This window comes from Leuciscus leuciscus (assembly GCF_965113295.1).
Source record: "Leuciscus leuciscus genome assembly, chromosome: 5".
Lineage (NCBI taxonomy): Eukaryota > Metazoa > Chordata > Actinopteri > Cypriniformes > Leuciscidae > Leuciscus > Leuciscus leuciscus.
In genome coordinates this window covers 35,812,404-35,837,864 of record NC_138729.1, presented here as the reverse complement: position 1 = coordinate 35,837,864, position 25,461 = coordinate 35,812,404, and the positions used below count along the sequence as shown (strand labels likewise).

Sequence of the window (25,461 nt, the reverse complement as noted above, 5' to 3'; positions counted from 1 at the left end):
ATTGTTAAAAGTGGGTCCTTGTGGTAATTACAGTATGTTAGGCTGGAAATCCAATTAGCTGGAAATTAGGTCTGGAGAAATACTTGGCCACTCCATCACCTCCACCTTCAGCTTCCTCAGCAAGGCAGTTGTCATCTTGGCGGTGTGTTTGGGGTCGTTATCATGCCGTTCGGCCCAGTTTCTGGAGGGAGGGCATCATGTTCTGCTTCAGAATGTCACAGTACATGATGGAATCCATGTTTCCCTCAATGAAGCGCAGTTCCCCGGTACCAGCAGCACCCATGCAGCCCCAGACCATGATGCTACCAACACCATGCTTGACTGTAGGCAAGACACAATTTTCTTGGTACTCCTCACCAGGGCATCGCCACACATACTGGACACCATCTGAGCCAAACAAGTTTATCTTAGTCTCATCAGACCACAGGACATGGCTCCAGTAATTAATGCTCTTGGACAGGTTGCTTTCAGCAAACTTTTTGCGGGCTTTCTTGTGAGCCAGCTTCAGAAGAGGCTTCCTTCTGGAACGACGGCCATGCAAACCAACTTGTTGCAGTGTGCGGTGTATGGTCTGAGCACTGACAAGCTGACCTTCCGCTTCTGCAACCTCTAAAGCAATGCTGGCAGCACACATGCATCTGTTTTTTTAAAAGCCAGCTTCTGCACCTGACGCACAGCACGAGGACTCGACTTCTTTGATTGACCCTTGCGAAGCCTGTTCCGAGTGGAACCCGTCTTGGAAAACCTCTGTATGACCCTGGCCTGTACTGTAACTCAGTTTCAGGGTGTTACCAATCTTCTTATAGCCTAGGCCATCTTTTTGGAGAGCAAGAATTCTAATTCTCAAATCCTTAGAGAGTTCTTTGCCATGAGGTGCCATGTTTAACATCCAGTGGTCAGTATGAGAGAATTGTACTCAAAGCACAAATTGTAACTGATCTAATACAAGATACAAGATTCACAAAACATGAACATGATGAATTGGACATGTGGCTTTGCATGGTTAAACGACGTACAGCTATTATCACTTAGGGTGTACTCACTTTTGTTGGCAGCTATTTTGACAATAATGGCTGTATGTTGAGTTATTTTCAGAGGACAGTAAATATATACTGCTATACAAGCAGCACATTGACTACTCTAAAATATATCCAAGTTTAATTTCTATAGTATTATCCCTTGAGAAGATATACTAAAATGTTTGCTGAAATGTTAGGGGTGTACTCACTTTTGTGAGATACTGTTTATGGCTTATTAATATACGTGTGATTAGTCAACTTATCGCTTAAATGAACGACTACTAAACGACTAGAAAAATCTCAAGCCGTCTCTCATGACGCTTTGCAGACTCTGCGGTGTGCGTTCATGTGTTTTGAAGGAGGCATGGATTTGGAGACACTCTAAAGAGGGATCTCATGCTTTTAAAGTTAGCTTGCTATTGTTAGCCTCTCCGAAATTGCCTACCCTACCTTTAATGTGAGGCCATTGACAAAAATACAAACACAACATTTCTGATTTTAAACACTGTTTTATACTGCATATCTGGTAGTTTGAATATCTATGAATAAGCATTTTACTAAAGCCAAATACGTTGATTCAAATAGTATCAAATGAAAATAAATGTAAAAAACATTTTATAATAATATTAAATAATACTAAACAATAAACAGAGCAGTTCCAAGAGGGTCCTCGCACCATTGGTGCTTGGACCCTAATTAAACAATGATAAAATGTGATGCAATAACAAATCACGTGAAAGGCAATTATATTAAGATTTTATACGTACTGTAAGCAGCTGCAGCTGTACAACAGACAGTTGTGGTACAATAAGTCAATGGCCATTAAAACATTAACAGCAATTCACACTGAGCTCCGTGTATCTGATCAGAAGTGGAGATTACAATGTTTGAGCTTTACTGCATTGTCCTTCACATGCATGTAAAAGCAGATCAACAGTGCAGTTGGCACAGGAACAAAGGCAACTCCATTACTGACTGCTTTCTGGCGGGATGTTTTCCAAATGACTATGTAGGGATTGTTGTAAAACTTTGGAGGCATCCAGTCTCTTGGAAAGATTTGAGAAAAGAGAACAGAAAAAACAACAACATTCCTGTCCGTTCACTTACAATGTAACGATGCCATTAAAGTAAAGAGAGGCATGAAAAATAAAGCACTTAGTAATGGTCAAAGAGAAGAGAATAAAGGTTAAAAAACGTAGTTATCTAATGCAGATTGAGGTTAGACTTAAGTCAAAGAGATCACCTGCACATTAAAAATAACTTTAAAAATAAAGATGACAATTGGAAATAACAGTAAGACATTTCAATGTTATATTTGATTTGTATGACTCATAAAAATTATGTTTCATACAGGGAGAGACTGCAACAAATCAGATCCATACAGCTTAATGCTCAAGTTCAACAGGATCATTAACATCAAAAGTTCCCATCAAAGCAAATTATAAACAGACCTGATGTTTAGCATTTACATACTTCAGTCTGCCAAGTCAAATGCACACAGAAACACCCTAAAATGTTCCCTCTCTGAATGTATATGGTCTACTAACTACACTACACTACACTGAAAAGTCTCTGGAGCTGAGCTCTGCTTACAATTTCTCCCAACCAACTCTCAATCCATCATATTTGCCCCATAAAGCCAGAGAATATAATTAAATGAACTGCTAAAGCCATTAGGCAGTTGTGCAGGCACTACTTAACAGAGAGGAATGTGAAAAAGGAGACAAGGGGGCTGAGAATAAGGTCACCCTGACCATCTGCATTGTTTTAAAAAGTACAATATTAGAGGCGAAGGGAAATACGTGATGATCTTACGTGCCAAGAATGCTATGAAATATGAATTGTACCTAATGCAGTGTTGTTATAGCTGATGAAGACTAAAATGCATTAATTGAAATAAAGCTGAAATTAAATAAAATCCTCAATTAAGCCATGAACAAAACTCCAAGACGAATCACAAAATTACAAACTTTATTTTGAAGCAAAAACTTTGGCACAATTCGCGTTTCTACAGTAACAACGTCTTCTTTGATGGGCAGATTATCAAAGACACTGAGCGTTTCCGGATTATGGGTAGTGTAGTTCAGCTATTATACAAGTATAGACAGTGATGGTGGGAACAAAGCTGACTGTAAAGGCTGGGCAGTTTGCGCACTGATCAGTCATCAATCTTAAACAAACATCCTGGGGCAGATCCCCAAATGCTCCGCTGCTATGCCAAATGCACACTCACACAATATTTCACAATCCATGTCTCAACATAAATCCAACAAATGAAGCACGCTTTTCTCAGGCACAGATTTCGACACCAAAACAAACATCTCAGTAATGTGCATGAGTCTGATGGTGGGAATAAAATCTTGCCAAGCTCTGCTTTGGTAATGTGGAGGTTTGGAGACGGACACTTAAAGAGCAGTTCCACTAGTGGAAGATAATTACAATACCATTACGCCGACCACACAGGGGGCAGTTGGTCTTCAGGGGGGTGGGGGGGAAAGGAAAAGGAAGTTTCTTTGGAATGTGTCCATGTCAGAGCAGACAGAGTGAAAGCTCTTCTGAGGGAAATCTGGGAGCTCAGATCCTGGTACTGACTATACTGTAGGTACTATAGACGATGTTGCGAATTTAACATGCAAAATTGAATATGCTGCATTAAACATTTGCGAATAAAGAATTGTTTCCCATCCCACGTGTTCAAGAGAACATCTGTAATAAAAATGGAAGTTGCTGCAATCAGGGAAGCCACTGTGGCTCTTTTTTGTACATCATAAAAGACAAAGACAAAATGCAATAAACGCTGCCAAATTATCTTGCGTTCGGATGCCTGATGTTTGGGAATGCAATTGTGTGAGCTAGTACTTCTGGGAGGTCATTATAGCAAATAACTTCGATTACAGACTTTGTTTGACCCAGACATTTCAGAATAACTTAACATTGAAAATGGTGTGCAATGAGATTGGATAACTGCACTAACCAGCGAACCAATCACATCTGTTAAGGCAAATTATCATTATTTATTTTTATTTATTTTTTGCGCATCAAGGGATTTATTCAGTAAATGTGTTTCCATCATCTTCTGACAAGATAAAATAAAATAAAAATCTCTGCCACATTTTTTTTTAATGCACATTTTTTGAATTTATGCCCATCTTGGCTTTATGATAAGCCAAGATGGACATAAATTCCAAAAATGTGCATTAAATAAAAATGTGGCAGAGATTTTATTTTATTTTATCTTCACACTTAAAAATGTGCATAAAAACAGGTGGATGAAAACATAGCTAATGAGAATATGCTCTGAAAGTAGTGGGAAGGGGAAGGTAACATGGAAATAGAAAAGATAAAAACATCTCGTTGGAATCCAGTACCAAGTGTTCCCACATTTTCTGACCAATGAATCTTCCCATGCCTGGACATTCTAAGCTGTCCATGACCATGGGGAGCTTGTAGAACATTCTCTGCTATATGGTGTGTGAAAGAATTCACAAATATATGATTTAGAAAGAAAAAAAAAAGGGTGCTAACAGAGCACATTACTTTGAGAGGTTTAATGAGAGTAACCCAGGGCCCGGGTCTGGAAGAAACCACAAGACAAGGGCATGTGTATGTTCATGTGAATGTCTAAGACTGAGACCTTTTGTGAGTGTGTGTTTGTGTGTGCTGCTTGTTTATGAGTCATTCAGTGAATGAGTCTCATGTGATACTTGGTGCCACTCCTTGTTCCTTTTTTAATTTCATTACAAGCTCGAAAGCAAATCAAATTAGCGTTACCGTATAGCAGCCACTTCAAAGAGAAACTCTGAAGCCTCACACTGAAGATGTTGTGCTTGCACTTCATTACCCAATGAAACAAACTATATCACAGAGCAACTCAATTACACTTATATAGTGCAATAAGAAATCTCATTTCAATGATTAATTCTTAACTTTCTTTACGTGTTACAAGCTCAGCAAAACCTGTCTGCTGGAGTCATTCACGCTTTTCTAGCAGGAAATCCTAAATCACTTTGGTCACGGTCCTGTTTTATTCTTTAAAGAAGAGCATGATAATGAAACCCTCAGAAACCTTCAGAAATCATCCTGATATTTGATATTTTTATATATTCTGCGATACACTCTTTCAGGAATCTCTGATGTATAGAAGGTTCTAAATAGAAGTGTTTATTTGAAACAGAAATGTTTGCAACAATGTAACGTTTTTACCATCACTTTTGATCAATTTAACGCATCCTTATTGGATAAAAGGATTCATTTCTTTCCAAACTTCTGAAAGGTATTGTGTATATACAATATTTTTCATTCAGCATTACATTTTCTTTGGTATATGTGGACTGCAGAAGCTGAATTATTGAAAATTTAATGCACAGCCTTCTTCGTGTCATGGCCACATTACCATCTCAGGAGCATTACATTTTCAATAATTCAATAGCCTGTCATCAAATACTGCACATATTCAACAAAACGTGCTCCTCGTCTAGTTTATAAAACATTCCATCAACATTTTCTAACATATGGGTTTTGCATTTGACAGCTCAAACACTTGAGATAAATGAAATTGTTTGATTATACAGTACAAGGAGTGAGCTTTTTGCATTCATGGAATTTATGGGAAAACTGGGATTAAGTACAGCTGATATAAAATCTGACAAGGGGGAATTTAGCAACTGATACATGCCTTGCTTGAGGACACAGCAGCAAGGCCATAACTATAATAAATAAACTAAAATAAATTACAGCATAATACACTTTAAAGTTTTATGAGAGTAGATAAAAGCAATATGCTGCTTTTCTTTTAGCACAATACACTTGAATTTAGCAAATGATGAAAAAGATTTACGATGGTATACTTTGATCAAATTGCAGTGTTTTTCGAAGATCTGTTGCTACTGTAAGTGAAGCATGCTGGGATGTGATTTATAAACATGCTGTGCTCAACATATGTTTTAATTGTCCTGAGAGCCTCATTGGTGCTGAGTCCAACACTAAGCAAGCCTGATGTTCATCATGGAAAATTCCCATTTAAACCTACATTGGCTAATGATGGAGTCACATAAACCCTTGAGCAAAAATCTAATTCTGAGGAATAAGCATACAGTACGCCTTAATTCGATTTCAAAATCTATGCTTCTTGTTTCCCACAGTGAAACTGACATTCCAGCTAGATGATTTTTCAGACCAACTCTGGACAAACTTCCATTTTTGGCTAAATTCCAGTCAGTTCTGTTGATGACATTCTGTGGAGCATTAGCAATATGAGAGGACTAACAGACAAACACACACACTATAGGAAGTAAGTGTGGGGTGGATTGTGCACTATGACCTCTCTACAAAGCTCTATTACAAACATGCTCTGTTTAGAAGAACCCCGCTATTAATGTTCCACGACTTCCCCTTTCACCAGGGCTCCAGACTAACTTTTTTCACCTCCGTCCTGGAACCGTCCTGAAAAACGATTTGAACCGTCCTAAAGTGAATGTCAACCGTCCCAAAATAAACATGTTGTTTCTGTACTTTGTTATTATCATCTATAGTTGTTAGTTACATAATAAAAACACCATTAAAATGTTTATGATATATATTATTATATTTATTTAGCTCCATTCAAAGTAGTTATCTGTAAACAGGTAAAAAACAGATTTAATAAAAAATAACAGGAGTTAAATGCTGTTTTGTATTCATGCAGAACAAATTTTTTTTTTTTTTTTTTTTTTTTTTACATATACGAAAAATACATACAGCTCAAAATGTTTTTGAGTTGGTTGGATTAAAAAATAACAAATAAATACTGGTGACTACATATCTAAAAAATATCATCATTCTTTATTCTTTCAAGCAGCAGACATATTTATTTGTATGAATTAAATATAATGCATTATTATTAAAGCTATTAACGAGCAGTGAATGCTTTTCTCTTTTTCTTTTGTTGCTTGATCAATATTAAGGACACAGACCGCATTAGGTTTATTACCCACTGTCACTTTAAGATATCGGATCATGTCCAATGACATGCGGATCCAATTGCACTGATGCACATCCGATACACTCAAAACTGTTTAAGACATAACCAACATAGTTTACGTGAATACTCTCCAAAACGGACATTTCGACATAATGTTGTGTGTATTTGTCCACTCAGACACGAAAGAGAGCTCAGTTCAGTACTCGCGCGCTGTATAGTCTGTGCATGGCTGCACGCTTCGGGTCGGGTGTGTGCGCACAGAAAACCGTACCGAATAGAGCTCTTTTTTTGCGTCGTCACTCTTATTCAGATCTATATGTCTGCTCTACTCATTCTCCCAGACGTTTACTTTTTTTAACGTTTTATGAGACATGCAGGATTCAGCGCATGTCAGCCCGTGTGCCGCTGGGTAGATCAGCACGTTATAGTTCAAATGTGCGCATCTACCACAAACGCAGGACATCAGTTCTGACTGGATCGCTTCCCAAATCGTCACTATCTAACATTTTTGTCTAGGTTTTATTCGTTGACGAAAATGTCAATAGATTTTCGTCATGGCTTTTGTCATTCAAAACTAGTTTTATTTAATTATCGTCTCGTTTTTGTCTGTGAAAATAAGCCATGTGATAAATGTACCGCGAAACAAGTCTCCGGGTGAGTAACCGGCCAGTGATAGTTACTATAGTAACAGCATGAGAAGACGCGCTCCGTTGTAGTCAGCGCTTGGTCGGTTAATTTTGGCATTTTCTAAGTAAGTTACCCTAATAGGCTAGTAATAAATGAACACGCATACAAAAATGTATTTCGTCCTGTAGGCGTCCTGGAGAATATTTCTGTTCGTCCTAAACACATTTTCTATCGTCCCCAGGACGATAGGACGCCGTTAGTCTCGAGCCCTGCCTTTCACGAACATTCCATTAAAGCATTTCCTGCAAGATCCCCCTCATCCCCCCCAACTACTCAAAACAGTGTAATTTGCTTCCCAAAATGGCTCCAACTTCACCATCACCTCAAGATGGAATATTTGACCCCAAAACATGCTTCAACAAACAAAACAATATCATAAACCTTATGAGATACAATGTAAAATAAACATGTGCAGCACATAAAGCTGTCAGTCATTGTAAACTCAAAGATAAGCAGATTGCAAAAAAAAAAAAAAAAAATTGAGACAGGAAGTGCTGAGGTCATTCTATTCCCAATCCCCACCCACTATTTTGAGAAGATGACTTTATCCATTCTATAGACTACAGGAAGATGACGTAAGGTAAAAAAAAAACGATGTAGGACTTTGCCCTCACCTGTTCCTTGTCAGTAAAAAGGGAGTCATCCAATTGTGAAAAGGGTCTAAAGAAACCAGCCTACTGTAGACGTATTATTGTCTGACAGCATCCTCTATGAATTAGCTTCTGAATATTTCATACACTTAAAAAAAAAAAAAGTAAGCATACATGACCTCCTGAATAAAGGTTATCCAAATGTTGAGCATGACAGATCATCCAGACAGCCTCCTTACTGCTGTTAGGCTCCCCATGCATTCCTGAGATTCCATATCTGATATGTGTTTTCTCTTAAAATGTGCAAAAGCAGGGAAGATGGAAAGTTAACAGTTTTCAGCCCTTCCCAAAGGCGATTTCATCAAATGATATTGAAAGGAATAATCAATAACTAAAACTTTATTTAAATTATTCTTACATTGTTTAAAAATAAATGTAAAAAAAATCTAAAAAAATTCTGATTTTCAGCAGTGAGTGACATTGACATTCCAGTCAGACGATTTTTTCCAGACTAACTAAATTAGTCAATAAAACATTATTTACATTTATTTATTTAGCTGACGCTTTTATCCAAAGCGACTTACAATTGCTATAGCCTACATGTCAGAGGTCGCACGCCTCTGGAGCAACTAGGGGTTAAGTGTCTTGCTCATGGACACATTGGTGTCTCACAGTGGATTCGAACCCGGGTCTCTCACACCAAAGGCATGTGTCTTATCCATTGCGCCACCATTTAACTTATTCTTTTTTTCTATCTTTTTTTTTATGAACATTTCTTACAAAAATAATAATAAATGACATTTAAAATGTCCACTTAGAACATTCCTCTGATTTTTAACATTTTATATAGGCTATTTTATAATATTCGACTCTAGGCCTGGATTCTAGTCTAGGTATGGATTATTTGGGTTCAGTGCCTCTTTAGACAGCACAGTGACCTGTAGCTCTCAAATACCTCTATTTACTGTCCTAGAAAGTATTGCTAATATGAAATGGTTTTTTATTGAAAACAACAGCAAAAAACAACAACAACAACTGAAATCAGCACTGAAAAACATTTCCAACAACTCATGAAACTTCACGAATCTCCTCTAGGCTGACCATATTGCATTATGTACAACTACATTAGAATTTGATGCAATATGACTAGTTAATAGTCTTAATTGTTCATGTTGATCATTTTTTGTGCATAAATGTAGTACAGTATATGCCTTGTTAAGGTTAGAACAAAACTGCACTTTAAAATCTATTTGCCCCTAACTTCTGGCACTCCTAGGGAATCTACTAATAATCCACAGTCAGCATTTATTTAAACCTGTTCCACCCTAACCGATTCAGGCCACCTTTCCACCCATCCAAATTCATTTAGACTTCACTTCACTCAATATTTCATGATTTATGAGATATCAACAATAGTTAGGTTGCGCAGCTCACATTCATCTTGTAGATTCTAATAGCAAAGCGATCGATGATTTGAATCCTCTTTTTTTGTTTACACAGTGAAATCACTGTTATTATCTTACTGATTATTTATGCAATATGGAATTCAAAACTTGTCAAAAGTAACAGGAAATGTTATGCCACGTCGCAGCAAAGTGCATTGAGGGAACAGCACAAAGTTTATTATCCCACACGTTTTCGTTTTGGGGCGGAATGTAAACCCCTTTCACCCAAAAGCCTGGCACTGGCCTTAACTGAAATTGCATTGCAACAACACTTTCGCAACACCATATTTTACATACCGTCACTGATTCTCTCACGTCTTGCGGTTAGCAGACACGTCCATTAGAGTCCTTACCTGTTATAACCTCCCGTTTGCCTTCATCCAGGTGAGTTGAGATCAAATCTCCCATCGCGCCGCTGTTATAAGGCAAATTGGTCTGGATCGAAGAACGTAATTCGCCTCAGAGGAGCAGCTGTGCAGTAGCAGCAGTTGGGCGCTGGTTTCTTATGATAAGATATAAACTGGAGTTGATTCAAGCGGCTCCTCCCTTTTTACTCGAGCAGTTTGAACGCAGTAAGAGGTGGTTGGAGTTGCATATAGAGTTGACAGGTACCGTGCTGGATTCCTGAAGGCTCAGTTTTCCAAAACTCTTGATTTAAGGCTTCTTTAGTCCCGCGTGAAGCACAGACCCTGTGCTCGGTTTCAGCGTCAAAACACACTTGTCTTTGGGAGACACATGAGCGTGTTGAAGGCGGGGTTACATAAATCTGGACTCTACGTTTATTCTAAGAACGATTTTTTTATTTATTTTTTTATATATATTTTTTTATTTGATTAGAGCAAAGTGAACGAATCGTTCCCATCAACGTCTATGCACTCACTGTTTTTTTTTTTTTTTTTTTTTTTTTTTTACTTTTGGAAGCGCGTGCTTTCAAAGACTGACGTGCAAAACTGAACAAACACGCCCCGCCACTGATGATATTTCGCAAGTCAACGAACTGAATAAACGAGGAATCTCGTTGTGAATGTGTAGCCTATGGATAACACATTCATGACACAAAACAATTAAATAATTTCTGAAATTCTTAATTATTAAGTTTATTGTTGTTGTCTTTTTCAATAGCTTAACTGAAGTCAAGCACTAACGAAACGGAGGTGAAAATAGCCTATATTGATCAGATTCAAAATAGCCTAACGTTAATCGAATCACTGGGATGATCCATAAGAGTCTAATGCAGGTGCCGACATAATAGACAGGACATTACAAAAATAAAATCTAAAAAACATATGTATAAAGGCATTACAAATGTGTGCAATTAATACTGTAAATAAAGCATCCAATATAATTTAACTCATTCTAACAATATTACTATTATTAACCCATTTTTTTCTGATAGAGGAAAGATAAATTCAAAACCTGTTCCCTTCTGTTCCCTTCATGTATAAAATAATAGGCTGTTGTTTTGTAGAGAGTTTTAAAGACATTTTCATTAAACATTTTTAAATGAGTGAAGCATCTCTGAAACAGTGTTAGGTAGAATAAAACAAGACGAAGTCGCCCTCTAGTGGATACTAGTGGTCTTTTTCTGTAAATATTTCCTTTAGTTCTTAGCCCGACTATAAATACATTGTAAAATCATTCTCGTGCACATTATTCATGTTAATATTTCATGACGTTAAATTCAAATATATTGTTTTCATATTGATTCATAACAATACCCCAAAACATTAATAGCTCGAGGCTCACACAAACAGTCAGGGCTTCGTCAAAACATGATAGAAGCCGCTGGAAGGCTAAGCTTAATATGCACACATGCACATGTCAATAGAGAAACTGCGGAGGCGTGTAGTGGGATTAGGCATCGACGCAAGCAACACATCCCATTTACACCAACTGTAGCTCTGAGCGCGCGCACACTGAGTCCAGACTCCAGACTCCAGTCCAGCAGCGGAGGAAAGCAGGACGCACGATGACATCTCTGGGACTCAAGGCGATTGTCGGAGAAAGTAAGAAATGTTTTGCTGAAGTTGTTTTAGGGCAAAAATCACTGACGTTTTTGAATGTACTGTTTCAGATATTTTCTAATTTGTGGAATTATTTAAATTTCCATAGAAATTTGTGTGTGTTGAAATGCTTTATTATTAAGTATTACAATAGGCTATTCACTAACAGTCTAAACCTCCTACAATAGCACTGCTCTTCTAAAATCCTTATTCTTCAAAATTAACACATGCTTTTATATTATATTATAAGATTATATTAATCAGTGTCATTTTATTTTGTTTATTTTTTGCACTATGCAAATGAATGATTGTAATGTTGCTAAAAACACACAAGCTTTGGAGATACACATTAATCTGTGTAGTCCTGTGGGATTAAGGATCTAGAGGGGCGGTTTGCGTGGAAGCACAAAGAGTGGGAAAAATAGGCCTGAATTATACAAACAATAGCCTACAGACAAGCAATTGTTCTTTGAAAAGCTATTAAACATGGCTTTGGTGTTAGATGTTAATGGTTGAATTTGTTATATGTAGGCTACAGCTAAAGGTGTTGCTCTAGTATTTATATCTATCTATCTATCTATCTATCTATCTATCTATCTATCTATCTATCTATCTATCTATCCAGCATGATATCCTGAATGCAAATCCTTTGTGATTCCCTACCATATATTATTGACCTGTTGTTTTATCTATAGGCTCAGTGGATGTTAGGTCTTCCTTACTCCATCTCTTAAAGCTACTTTCTGAAATGCCAGTGTCAAACATTTACTTTTTCCCAGCCCTGGTTACTTTCTGGTCCTAAATGCAACCATGATGATTAATGAGATTTTCAGATGTTCATAATTCACTCTCATTCTTCTTCTTTTTTTAAAATCACCCCGTCTTCACTTCTTGTGTCATATGCATGTCATTCATCTATGTTGTTTCTGCTGCCATATACAGTGCTGCTGTTGATTAAATCTTAAGAGATTCTGAGAAAAACATCACCAATTATCAGGTGTGAGTGTTTGTTACTTTGGCACATGTGAAGATCAAGCAATGCATGACTGAAGCAGTTTATCAGAAATTCTGCTGAAGGGTGTTTTCTAGTCATGTTTTCGGACATATTGGTTTGAACTATCAGTATCTGATTCTTAATCTATCAGTAGGTTAAGTTTTCAATCTGCACCTAAAGCTTTCAATCCGGTTCCCACCCTTTAAATATTAATCACACATCTCACCAGCAACGTTTTTTATAGACAGTTATTTTGTCAGACTGGATGCTGATTTGTTGTTCGACAATTTCAGTAATAGGGTGTGAGATTCATCACAAGTTTATTTAAATGCAACAACACCTCTGGGTGTCAGAACTGACAGATCCAGCGTCAATAGCTGTGAAATGTGTTATATGACTGCAGGAAGCTGTTGCGTTTGGGATCTTGCTATTCAATGGAGATTTTTAGGGGGGCAGTAAAAATGATTAAGGTTCACCGTGCTCACATCCAGTGGAAGAGATGCAAAGAGAGACTGAAAAAAGAGTGACAAAGAGCAAGAGAAAGAGACACAGAGGAAGAACAAAAATAGAGAGGATGGTGCTGTAAGAGGATTGGGAAGAGATTAGGCCTGTGATTGCTGGGTCTCTCTCACCACTGAATATATATCATTTAAACTAACAAATAAAGTTGATCATTTTCTTTTCTGCTGCCATAAAAGACATGGATAGTAGATTTGATTTTTATTAAATTTTTTATTTCATACAACTTTTTTAAAACCCAAGAAGCTATTTAATTTGGCCAATAACACAAAGAAACAATAATAACACTCAATATGGGAAAGTAGTCATGAAAATAAATAATACAATACGCTATTGATAAATAGAAATGAATGAATATGTGTCACGCACAGTTGAAGCAAGAGGTGAAAAGCACTGGATCCAAATGCAGGCAGTTGATTTTATTTACAAAACTCAAAAGATAAAAAAAAAAAAAAAAAAAAAAAAAAAAAAAAAAATCTCTGGCAAAACATGAACAGAACAACCAGTACACACAAACAGGATCAGACAATAAACAGAAAAAAAACACAGGGATTATATACAAAAGCAAACAAATCAAAGAAACGAGACACAAAGGTGATACAACTCAATCAATCAATGAAAAACCATGGCAACAAGCTAAAGAACCCAGACAAAGGAATCTGATCTAAAAACGAACTAAATGTCAAAATCAAAAGCAGAACAAACAAGACATAACCCCCCATAAGTATTTATTAATCTTTGCTAATATTAGCTAATAAAAATACAACTGTTCATTGTTAAGTTCATGTTAGTGCAGGTCCATTAAATACTATTAACAGATACAACTTTTGATTTGAATAATGTACTAAATGTTGAAATTAAAATTAACTTGATAATAATTATAATCATTTTGGTAACACTTTATAATAAGGTTCTGTAACTGTTTGTTAACATTAGTTTATATTATGAAACCTGAATCAAGAATGAAAAAATATTTTATATATATATATCCTTATCCTTCAAAAAGGTGATGCTATGCAGTAAACCTTAATATGAATGTACCGTTATAAAATATAATAAATTCAGCCCAGAGCCGTGTTTTTTAGACTCTGCAGAGAGTATGGTGCTGTTTAACTGTATAGACAAAAGAAGATTTAGACTTAACAACACCTCTACCTGACACTTCTGGCAAACTCTGCAGTTAGTGGACTGTGTGTGTGTGTGTGTGTGTGTGTGTGTGTGTGTGTGTGTGTGTGTGTGTGTGTGTGTGTGTGTGTGTGTGTGTGTGTGTGTGTGTGTGTGACAACATCTGTTAGAGTCTATGATTATGCACTGCTTTGGCACACACCTTTCAGATATATTTAGATTATGACAGACATCATCACACACCTGTACCAACTATATTGCTTGCTCTTCCAGATTTTAAATGAGCATTTATGATCTGGATTCTCAATCTGAAAATATCTTTGTTTGGATCTGTCTCAGTCAATTGTATTACTATTTGAGATGAATTCTTAACATATATCTTGCAGAATTACTTTGGTAAGAACCTAAGCTAGAAATCTTGAGACTTTGTTTTACAGTCTTAATTTATAAGTTCTTCCTTTAATGAAGCCTTTTCTTGTGATGCTGAAAGCAAACTTTTGGGAAGGTTCCTGTGATCTTGGCTTTTGATTTACATCATCTCTTGCAATGCTAAATGTATTTGCTACTCTCCCTGTTCTTTGTCTATTCTGCCATCTCAATTTTGCAGAAATGAATTTAGTTTTTCTTTGTTTTTTGTCTTGCAGAGATTATGAATGATGTCATTAAGAAGGTGAAGAAGAAGGGAGAGTGGAAGGTACACATGATAATATCACCCTCATTCCTGCTGAAGAACATTAAACATTGTGAACAGTTAAACATTATGAAAGATTGATTGATGACAGTTTTTGTACTCATATACAGCATTTGTTTGTGAAGTCAAAACAATCTTCATTTAGTCTGTGCAGTATACTAATAAAAAATTATCTTGAAATAAACTTCAATTAGATTAAATTAAAAGATGTCAAATTAGACCTTCTTCGCTTAAAAGACCATCCTAAACTAGAATTAAATTGGCACAACAGCATTCCATGTTGGCAACCAACATTCAAAACACAACACGCTGTGTTACACTGGTCTTTACAGCCTGGTTGTTGTTGTAATGGTAAAAATGATTTGTTGCGTGATCACATGTATGCTGTTCATGGATTATGTACAGTGTGCTGTTCTCCCTCAGGTTTTGGTGGTGGACAAGCTCAGCATGAGAATGATCTCATCATGCTGTAAAATGACAGACATTATGTCTGAGGGAATCACAAGTGAGTTTTATTCCTGTAGAACAAATTCACATTGCAAGCTCAAATGTACTTTCTTCCATAACCTTTTGTTTTTTTCTCCAGTTGTTGAGGACATAACCAAGCGCCGTGAGCCTCTTCCTACCATGGAAGCCATATATCTCATCACTCCATCTGATGAGGTAACCAGTTGTCTCATTCAGTCTTAAATTAAAACAGAGCTTATACAGGAGTTCATATCATATTCCAAAATTCACAATTTTCTTAACCTGCAGAACTGTTTTCAACTTTAATAATAATAATAATAAATGTTTCTTGAGTACCAAATCAGCATTTTAGAATGATTTCTGAAGGATCATGTGACACTGAAGACTGGAGTTATGAGTCAAGAAAAAGTCAGCTTTGCCATCACAAGAATACATTTCATTTTAAAATATATTAAAATAGAAAAGTTTTTTTTATTGTAATACAATTTCACAATATTACAGTTTTTACAGCCTTGTTGAACATAAAAGACTTCTTTCAAAAATATGAACAAATCTTTCTTACCCCAAACATTTGAACGGTAGTGCATATAGGCTATATATTTTTGTTATAATATATAGTGATGTCATCGTCCAGCTTAGTTCAGTTCTAATTTAATGGTGTCAATGCAGGCAAATCAATAATATCAATCAATAATATATATTTGTCTGTTTTCAACAGTCAGTTGAGGGACTCATCAATGACTTCAGAGATCCCCGGAATCCCGTATACAGAGGGGCACACGTGTTCTTCTCAGACAGTGAGTGTTTTTTGGACTGCAGCAACTGTTTTCTACCACATCTACTAGATATTTATCTAGAATATGTATCTCACTCAGTCTCTGTTTTTATTTTTTTATTATTCAGCAATCCCAGACACTATGTTCAACTTGATAAGTAAATCCCGTGCCTCTAAATCCATAAAGACACTGACTGAGATTAACATCGCCTTCCTGCCCTATGAATCACAGGTGAGAGCCTTTACATGCGACCCTGGGACCTCCTAGGACCTGAAAGAGAACGGATGATGCTTATGAGGAAGTATGGCGGTGTGGGGGAAGGGTGGTAAACTCATGTATCATGCCAGAACATTCAAGAGCAGCTTTAGTCAGGCCGTCCCTGTGCCTCCAATCCTCTGTTGTTGCCATTTATAATTAATCCTGACGAGTGGCTGAATCAGCCCTCCCTATACCAACCCTAATCCCGCTCCCCATTGGCTAACGCCCCATCAATGAGTCACTGGGCAGCCAATGACAGAGAGCGTGGATTTGGAATTTGATTGGATGTCAATGGGGTTATGTTCATGTGACAGATGGGGCAGTATGTTGAGGCTAGTGTGTTAGGATAGGGAGAGAGATACAACGCTGATATGGATTATAGGTCAGTCTGAGGGAAGGAAAGAGGATAGTCTACTTTTTATGTGGCTTTAGATAAGTCGGACTACCATGTTTCTGTTCAAACATGCAGAGTGTACAGGACACAGCACATACACACAGGGAGAGGTGAAGCAGGTGACATATCAATGAGTTATTGTTGTGAAAGAGGATTATGGGACAGTAACAGCCATATACAATGTGTTACTTACTGGCAATATTAACATTCATTCCTGCTTCACTTTTGGCTTAAGTTCTCATGGACAAACATACAGCAGCGAGATGGAGGTTGCCATAGCACATAAAGTACTCCGAAAAAGGGACACGTGGCACTTAAATAAATGGCAAACGGGCACAATCCCTCAAAACTGTTGGAAACCGCCACTACTTTCTGTAATACTTTCATACTTTTAATAATAATATCACATGGCTGACAACATCCTGTGAAGAGCTGTTTATAAGGGCCTTTTCATTTTTATGTATTTATTTATTCCAATTAATGTAATGCAGGGGTTCTCCTCCAGGGGGTCGGGACCCACTAGGGGGCCTCAGCACACTTCCAAGAGATATCTGGAAGATATCTTAAATAAATTATTATTGATTAATATTTATTCAATTATTTAAACCATGACAAAATAAGCATTCAAACCAGCTAAAACAGCTAAAAATCATGTTACCCCAACACTGTTAGCAAACATACTGTATATTTGTAACCATGTTTTTTTAGAGAAAGACCCTCCTTGCATCTGGATATGCGTACTTCACTTTTACATATTATGCGACAAGCAGTATGTGAGATGAGTAGTATGTCTGAATTCATAGTATTCATAAAACAGTAGGTGGAAAGTACCAGGATGGCCTACTTATGATGAGATCCTGAAGTGGGCATTTGATGAACACTTTACATCTAATTATTGGTTGTATCATATAGAACATACTTTTTAATAGCCATGAAGTAGGCCTAAGTTGCAAACAAACTGTAGTACCTACTAGACAGTATTCGATGCAGCTCCTGAGTCCAGTTGCACCATTAACCATGCATTTGAATCACATTGAAGATCTGAGACATTATGAATAAAACTATAAATCTGTATGTTATAGAGGCATTTATCTATTGTTGGTATGTTGTCCTCAGGTGTTCTCAGTGGACAACTCAGAAGCCTTCCAGGATTTCTACAGTCCGTTTAAAGCTGATGTAAAGAACCAGGTGTTGGAGCGTTTAGCCGAGCAAATAGCCACCTTGTGCTCCACACTGAAGGAGTACCCAGCTGTTAGATACAGAGGGTGAGAGAGGAAGAGAAAACACACACATAAACATCGCACTGTCAAACTTACTTTCTCATAAACACTATTTGCTTCCACATATCTGTAATGTGACTCCAAACATTATTAGCCTTCTGCAAAGACAATAATAAACACAAGCAAACTGTTATTTAACAAATCAGATATAACAGATTAGAAAGTGTCCTGTGAATAGATTTCATCTACACTGATTATTATTTTATTTTTTATGTAGGATAAATTATAAATTGCTATAAAAGGCAAGTAACACATTGAAATTAAATAAATTTTGAAGTAGAAAAAGTGAAATAGTATTTTCTTGTAAAACATACTTCAATAATCTTTTTTATTTACAACTTTAAAAAACAATTTACAATGTACAGTGAGCGTTAATGGCCAGTAGCAGGTAGCATCATGACTGAGTATGTGTTGCTGTGTTTTCAGAGAGTACAAAGACAATGCAGTTCTGGCCCAGATGCTTCAGGATAAACTGGACGGTTTTAAAGCAGATGACCCCACTTTGGGAGAGGTGAGTCTGATAGCTTGTAGCACAATATTTTGTCTCGAATTATAAAAATAAACTGCTTCTGTCTTGCACCAGTGACCTTAATTTCTCACTGTCCAACTTCAATCATTTGCCTTACTGTTTTGTGCTCTATCTTTGTCTTTTTCTTTTTTCTCTCTCTTTCACAGGGACCTGATAAAGCACGTTCCCAGCTATTGATTCTGGATCGAGGTTTTGACCCTGTCACACCAATTCTACACGAGCTCACATTTCAGGCCATGGCCTATGACCTCCTGCCCATTGAGAATGATGTCTACAAGTAATATATCATCTCCAGTTGTTTGTAAATGATCTATATACTGCTCTAAGGTCGCTCAGATCATTTAAACTGACCCTCGGTCAAGTTCAAGTGTTTCACCTTTGATGATGTTAATAACTCCTTCCATCATCACACTGTACATGTGTATGGTAGACAGTTACTGACGCCGATGGTGCATGTTTGTGTGTCTATCAGGTACGAGACCAGTGGAATGGGTGACACTCGTATGAAAGAGGTGCTGTTGGATGAAGATGACGACCTGTGGATGACTCTGAGACATAAACACATAGCAGAGGTGTCAACGTAAGTCTAATTTTCTGATTTGCTGTTCAAAAAACATTTTTATTATTATCAATGTTGAAAACTAATAGAAGTAATGTTGTTTTTTTGTAAGGCACGTTTATAAAAGCTACTTAAATGCCCTAATTGAACTAAGCCCTGTCTGTGAAACCGGGCCTATGAAAGTCTTTACTGTTACTTTAGATCAATTTAATAAATAAATAAATCGTACTGATCTAAATTATATATATTCCAAACTTCAAATTGGAGTTAATAATTTTGTAAATAATTATGAGAGAGCGGAAGTCATTAAAAGTTGCATTTTCAGTTGAATTTGGGGAAAACACTTGAAACACTTGTTATGTTGAGCTATTTCAATTACTTTGTTTCATATGTACATTGCAAACAGCTGAAAGTCTGTACATTTTGCCAATAAACCTGATTTGCAATGGGGGTTGAATAATTTTGATTATAATTGTGTGTATACAGTATATATAAGCTAAAAAATAGAAACAGCATAAAACTAGGTTGATTTCAAAGAAATAAATAATTATGAACCAATCAAAATGACAGTATCTGAAAATCAAAATTACAGTAAATGAAAATAAAATTTAGTGACATTTTCAAAACTGTATCGCATAACTATAAAATACATTAGTTGATCTGTTTCTCTCTTTTAGGGCTGTGACTAAATCACTTAAGGACTTCTCTGCAAGCAAAAAGATGAACACAGGAGAGAAGGTGTGTTATTTATCAGTGATCAAACCTTAACAGCAGTTTCTTGATTATTGCCAATAACTTTAACAATAACTAACAACCTTTTTTTTTCTCTTACAGACCACCATGAAAGAGCTCTCCCAAATGCTTAAAAAGATGCCACAGTACCAGAAAGAGTTAAGCAAGGTACTGCAATAATTTACACCTTTTGTAGGAATTGAATCAATGGGATAATCAAGCCAATATTGCTCATCTTTCTTATGGTGGCTGTGTAATCTTGCAGTATTCAACTCACCTGCACTTAGCAGAAGACTGTATGAAGCATTACCAGGGCTCAGTGGACAAACTGTGCCGTGTTGAGCAGGTAACGCTTTTCTTTGATCGATCTGTCTGCTTAATTCGACATATTAATGAATGTTAATAGTGTTTATGTGCTCTGTCCTAGGATCTAGCTTTGGGCACAGATGCGGAGGGTGAGAAGATCAAAGACCCCATGAGAGCCATTGTACCCATCCTACTGGATGCCAACGTCACCATCACGGACAAAATCCGTATCATCCTGCTCTACATCTTCCTCAAGAACGGTGAGGGAACCTTAAAACGGGTAGTATCACTCTGTTTTGTTTTGTTGTGTGTGGGTGAGATGGGGGTGGTACGTTTGACATGTACAGTTTGCACACTGTCATTACTAATATCACACAACAGTGAGAAAAACTGTTATAATGTTGGGCTTCACGGATCTAGAACCAGTTCAAACTCTATAATTGTGTGTATAATTATGTATAATTATTCCTGGCTGACTATGTGTGTGTGTCATAGGTGTGTCAGAGGAGAATCTGTGTAAGCTCCTCCAGCATGCTCAGATTCCTCCAGAGGACAGTGACATCATCTCTAATATGGCCCATATGGGGATTCCCATCATTTCAGAGGTCAGCTGATCTACACAAACTGTTCTTTATTCATATGAACAAACAGAATAGACAGACACCATGGGTGCAGCCAAAGGGGCTTCAGCCCCCAAAAATAAAAAAATCATTTCGGTCATCATTTTCTCATCCTCATGTCGCTCAACCTCAGCATGATTTGTTTTTTACAAACACAAAAGGAACACAAAGGAGTTTTTTTTTTTTTCAGAATATCTAAGCTTATTTGTTTCCCATACAAATTAAAAATGAAGGTGATTTATACTGATAAGCTCCAAAATGTATGACACTATTAACTGAAAATCCCCCCCTCTGCCATATAGTTTATATTTGAATATATTTTATAATGTAATGTATTTTTGTGATAGCTGAATTTTCAGCATCATTACTTCAGTCTTCAGTATCACATGATCCTTCAGAAATCATTAAAATATGCTGATGGTGCTCAAGAAACATTTCTTCTTATTATTAATGTTGAAAAACAGTTTCAACATTAGATGTTTTTTTTTTTTTTTTTGATGAAGCATTTATTTGGAGTATAAATCATAAATATAAATGGAATATAAATTTGTAACTTTATAAATGTCTTAACTGTCACTTTTAATCAATTTAATGCAACCTTGCTAAATAAAAATATTAATTTAGTCAAAAAAAAGGAAAAAATTACAGACCCTTAAAACTTTTAGTATTGCAGTATTGGACATTTAATTGTGGACACTCATTTCCAACAATTTTTTTTATTTTATTATTGACATTTTTGTCAAAATTTAGTTATTCACATAATCTTATTCTGTGACCACTTCTTTACATTATGTGATGTTGTTTTTTAAGTTGTGTACATTTTGGAACTTTTTATTTAGAAAATAAAAAGGTTCTTTCTACACAGTCGAATGGAATGCAAAAACTTTAAAGCTCAATATCTCAAAACTGCTCAGAACGCAGATAGAACCTTATAATTCCAAGGGGACGACTAATAATTTAATTACACCGTTTCTGTTAAATCTTTTCACATAGAAAATTCACTTGTAGACTTCACTTGTTCAACTTCTATTCTGTTTGTAGACAGAATAGAATATATCAGCCATGCAGTTATTGACTTATTCATCCACAATTCGGTGCATCACTAATCATAATGTCTGAGGTCAAAATGCATAATGTTTTAAATATGAATCCAAAGCAAACAACCACACGCAAGGGGAAGAAACCTGACCGCAAGGAAAGAATCAGTGAGCAAACGTACCAGCTCTCCCGATGGACTCCGCTGGTTAAAGACATCATGGAGGTGAGCTAAACCAACAGTACTTGCCTCACTTTGGATATGTCAACATTATTTTAATTTCATTTCTCCTACTAACATTATGATAGGATGCCATTGAAGACAAACTTGACCCAAAACTGTATCCATACATCTCCACCCGCACAGCATCCTCAAAAACAGCATCTACAGCTTCTAGGTAGGATTAGCTGCACAAACATATGGATTCATATGCAACATCTTCTTATTAAAATCTACTGAAATATCCAGTGATAATACTACTGTTGTACATTTTCAGTGCTCGTTATGGGAACTGGCATAAGAACAAGAGCCCAGGAGAGATACGCAACGGCCCACGCATCATCGTCTTCATCGTTGGGGGTGTGACCTACAGCGAGATGCGCTGCGTCTATGAGGTCACGCAGGCCAACGGCAAATGGGAAGCTCTTATCGGTGGGTTGCAGTGCTAAAGGGTCATTTCACACCTCAAAATTGCCAATGACTCACCATTTCAGAGACAACTATTAGAGCAGACAGCATTACACAATCCTGCTCCTCTTTTTATGGCTGTGTGATTGTGACTTTTAAAATTCCAGGCAATATATTAACTTAATTCACTTCTATCATTCAAAAGTTTGGGATCAGTGAGTTTTTTTTTTTTTTAAAGAAATTAATACTTCTATTATTTAGCAAGGATGCATTAAATTGACTAAACATGACATTAAAGGCTTTTACATTTTTATAAAGATTCTATTTCAAATAATTGCCATTCTTTTGGATTTTTTATTCATAAAAGAATGCAAAAAAACCAACAAAAAAAACATGTATCATGCTTTCCACAAAATCAGCATATTAGACTGATTTCTGAGGGATCATGTGACACTGAAAAATAGAGTAATGACTGCTGAAAATTCAACTTTGCCATCACAGGAATAAATAACAACATTACTGTTTTTACTGTATTTTTCTATTTTTCAATAAATGCTGCCTTGGTCAGCATAAGAGACTTTTTTCAAAAACAATTAAAAACTGTAGTCCATATTTTTTTGCTGACCTTAAATATGAATTATTGAGCACTGAGAGCAATTCCGTTGTGGGACACAAGGGTTATGCCTTGAAATCAATATACAGTGCAGTGAGTGGCAGAAAGATAAAGGTTTACTGATCAGTGTCATCTGTGATGATTAGTAAACTGCATTTAACCACCCCCACAATGTGAGTTAATGGTTTTAATTGTGGTAGTTTAATGATTCAGTTTTTTTGTTGTTTTTTTGTCACAATAAAAGCCCTGATCATGTTTATGACCTCTCACACAGGCTCCACCCACACCATCACTCCCATTAAATACCTAAAGCATCTGCAGCACCAAGACTTCCTGGACCCCAACGCGGCCCCTGAGGACCAGATTCCCGCAGAAGATTAGTGACGAAGACAAGAAACAAGGTCAGATATTTTACTATCGATTAAAAATAACCATTTACATCTTAAGCATTGCATTTAACACTTTTAATTATGTAGATATCTTTTCATTCGCTGTAACATTGACAACTCATATATTTGCATTCACCGCAACAACTCGTTTTCTCTTTCTCTCCTTTTAGAATGTGATGACATCATCGCCCTCCCTCACTATTCTGACATCCTCCGTGACATGATCCAACTAAAGCGGAATCTTCCTTAACTCACACACCTATACATTGTTTCTACACTCCGGCTAATTTCAGGCAGTCTGTCTTGTCAGCAATAGGCTATAGTGAAGTATATTATTACATACTGTAAGTAGCCTCTGTACCATTCATAATCACCTAAATATGAGCCAAAGTATCAAAGTTTGTTAACTAAATGAAATATATAAAGGGAACATGCACAGTCAGTCTGTCATTAACAACAAACAATTTAGGTGTCATTATGCATTGTTGGTAACATGGGACCAGTCGACTTGAGTGTTACTAAAACAAAAATGATAGATTATTTAAATGCTCTCAATGTTCAGCAACACAATTGATTTTGAGAAGTAGTTTGGTCTGCTATGCAGTGGTCTGGTGTGTCTGCCAAGCATGATTGTGTCTGTTGTGTAATGATCATGTTAATGTTGGATGTCCCTTTGTAATTATATCAAACGCTTTTAATATTGTGGTTAGGAAATTATAGTTACTAGTTTTATATCGAGTTTTTTCATATAGTAAAGCATCCCTCTTTGATATTCTGTTCTTTTAGACATTGTTTTACATCTTCAGTAAGCACAAAATGACTGTTCCTTGTGCAGTAATGTAGTATGATTGCTTTTTATGTTGTAATCCGTTATTTATTTACTCTAAGATTACAAATTCATTCAGTGTAAATATACAATATGTATCCCATATTTAAATTATTTAACATGTTTAACACATCAGAGGTTATGAAGTGCAAAACACTGTCTTGTGCATATAATATAATAAACTGGCTTCTATTAAACATTTGATTATCATATTCGAGAGTTTTTATGCCATGCAATCACACATTAGGGTATTTCTCATAATATTATTGAAAATATACATTATAATATTAAATAAAAATATTTTAAATTAAATTATAATATTGATATCATCAATCATTGCTGTTGGTGACCTTCAATGCCATACAATATATTAAAGTTAATAGACAGTTTCAAACTTAAATTTTACGTTTCCAAAAAAAAAAAAAGGGTACATTTAAAATATATAAATAATTAAAATGATATGCAAGACTTTAATGGTGTCAAATTAATTGCAAAAAGTTCACTTAATTAAATCAATGAAACATATAAGCAGTTAATGTACTGTAGTACTGACTTGCAATTACTTCAAACCTTAATTTGAACACATGAGGGCACCAACACAACTTCACCAGAGAAGAGAGTCAAATGAACAGACATCAACACTTTTTAAGTAATAAGTAATAACATGATTTAACCAATTAATGAAAATGTGAATAAACTAGAAATATAATTCAGTCTTTAAATATTTATTTAAGTCTCTTTTCCAGTTTGGCATAAATCATAAATATTTCAGGCATAATATTGATACCCTCGGACCGTGTACTGTCTCTATAAGGTATTGCTCTGTAATCAGCCTACGATATTACAGTTCCTGTAAAGTTACAATATAATTTTTTTTTCACATTGCAATACAACAAATGACAAGCGACAAACAAACAAAAAAAGATCTTTATAAACTTAAAGACAGACTATCTGCATAACGGTGGTGTGTGAATAAAACATCTGAAGGAAAGACAACATCCTTTGGGGTTGAACAA

The 25,461-nt window shown here is 36.1% G+C and overlaps 2 protein-coding genes across 2 annotated transcripts in view; one reads left to right on the top strand and one right to left on the bottom strand.

The window, feature by feature from the left end:
- niban2b (niban apoptosis regulator 2b) overlaps positions 1-10,410 on the bottom strand; it is a 29,890-nt gene extending 19,480 nt beyond the window's left edge. Inside the window, exon 1 of the mRNA XM_082169852.1 lies at positions 10,054-10,410. Within this exon, the coding sequence (XP_082025978.1) occupies positions 10,054-10,108 (55 nt within the window). The 5' untranslated portion in view covers positions 10,109-10,410. The remainder of the gene's footprint in view (positions 1-10,053) is intronic.
- Positions 10,411-10,618: 208 nt separating this feature from the next.
- stxbp1b (syntaxin binding protein 1b) lies at positions 10,619-24,657 on the top strand. The gene is made up of 20 exons (XM_082169853.1): positions 10,619-11,706; positions 14,986-15,035; positions 15,456-15,537; positions 15,619-15,695; positions 16,219-16,297; positions 16,404-16,507; positions 18,045-18,193; positions 18,635-18,719; positions 18,884-19,014; positions 19,210-19,317; positions 19,974-20,034; positions 20,131-20,196; positions 20,294-20,374; positions 20,456-20,594; positions 20,830-20,939; positions 22,111-22,215; positions 22,299-22,387; positions 22,487-22,641; positions 23,505-23,631; positions 23,790-24,657. The coding sequence occupies exons 1-19, from the start codon at positions 11,670-11,672 to the stop codon at positions 23,609-23,611; spliced, it is 1,815 nt and encodes a 604-aa protein (XP_082025979.1). The 5' UTR covers positions 10,619-11,669; the 3' UTR covers positions 23,612-23,631; positions 23,790-24,657.
- The last annotated feature ends 804 nt before the right edge of the window (positions 24,658-25,461 follow it).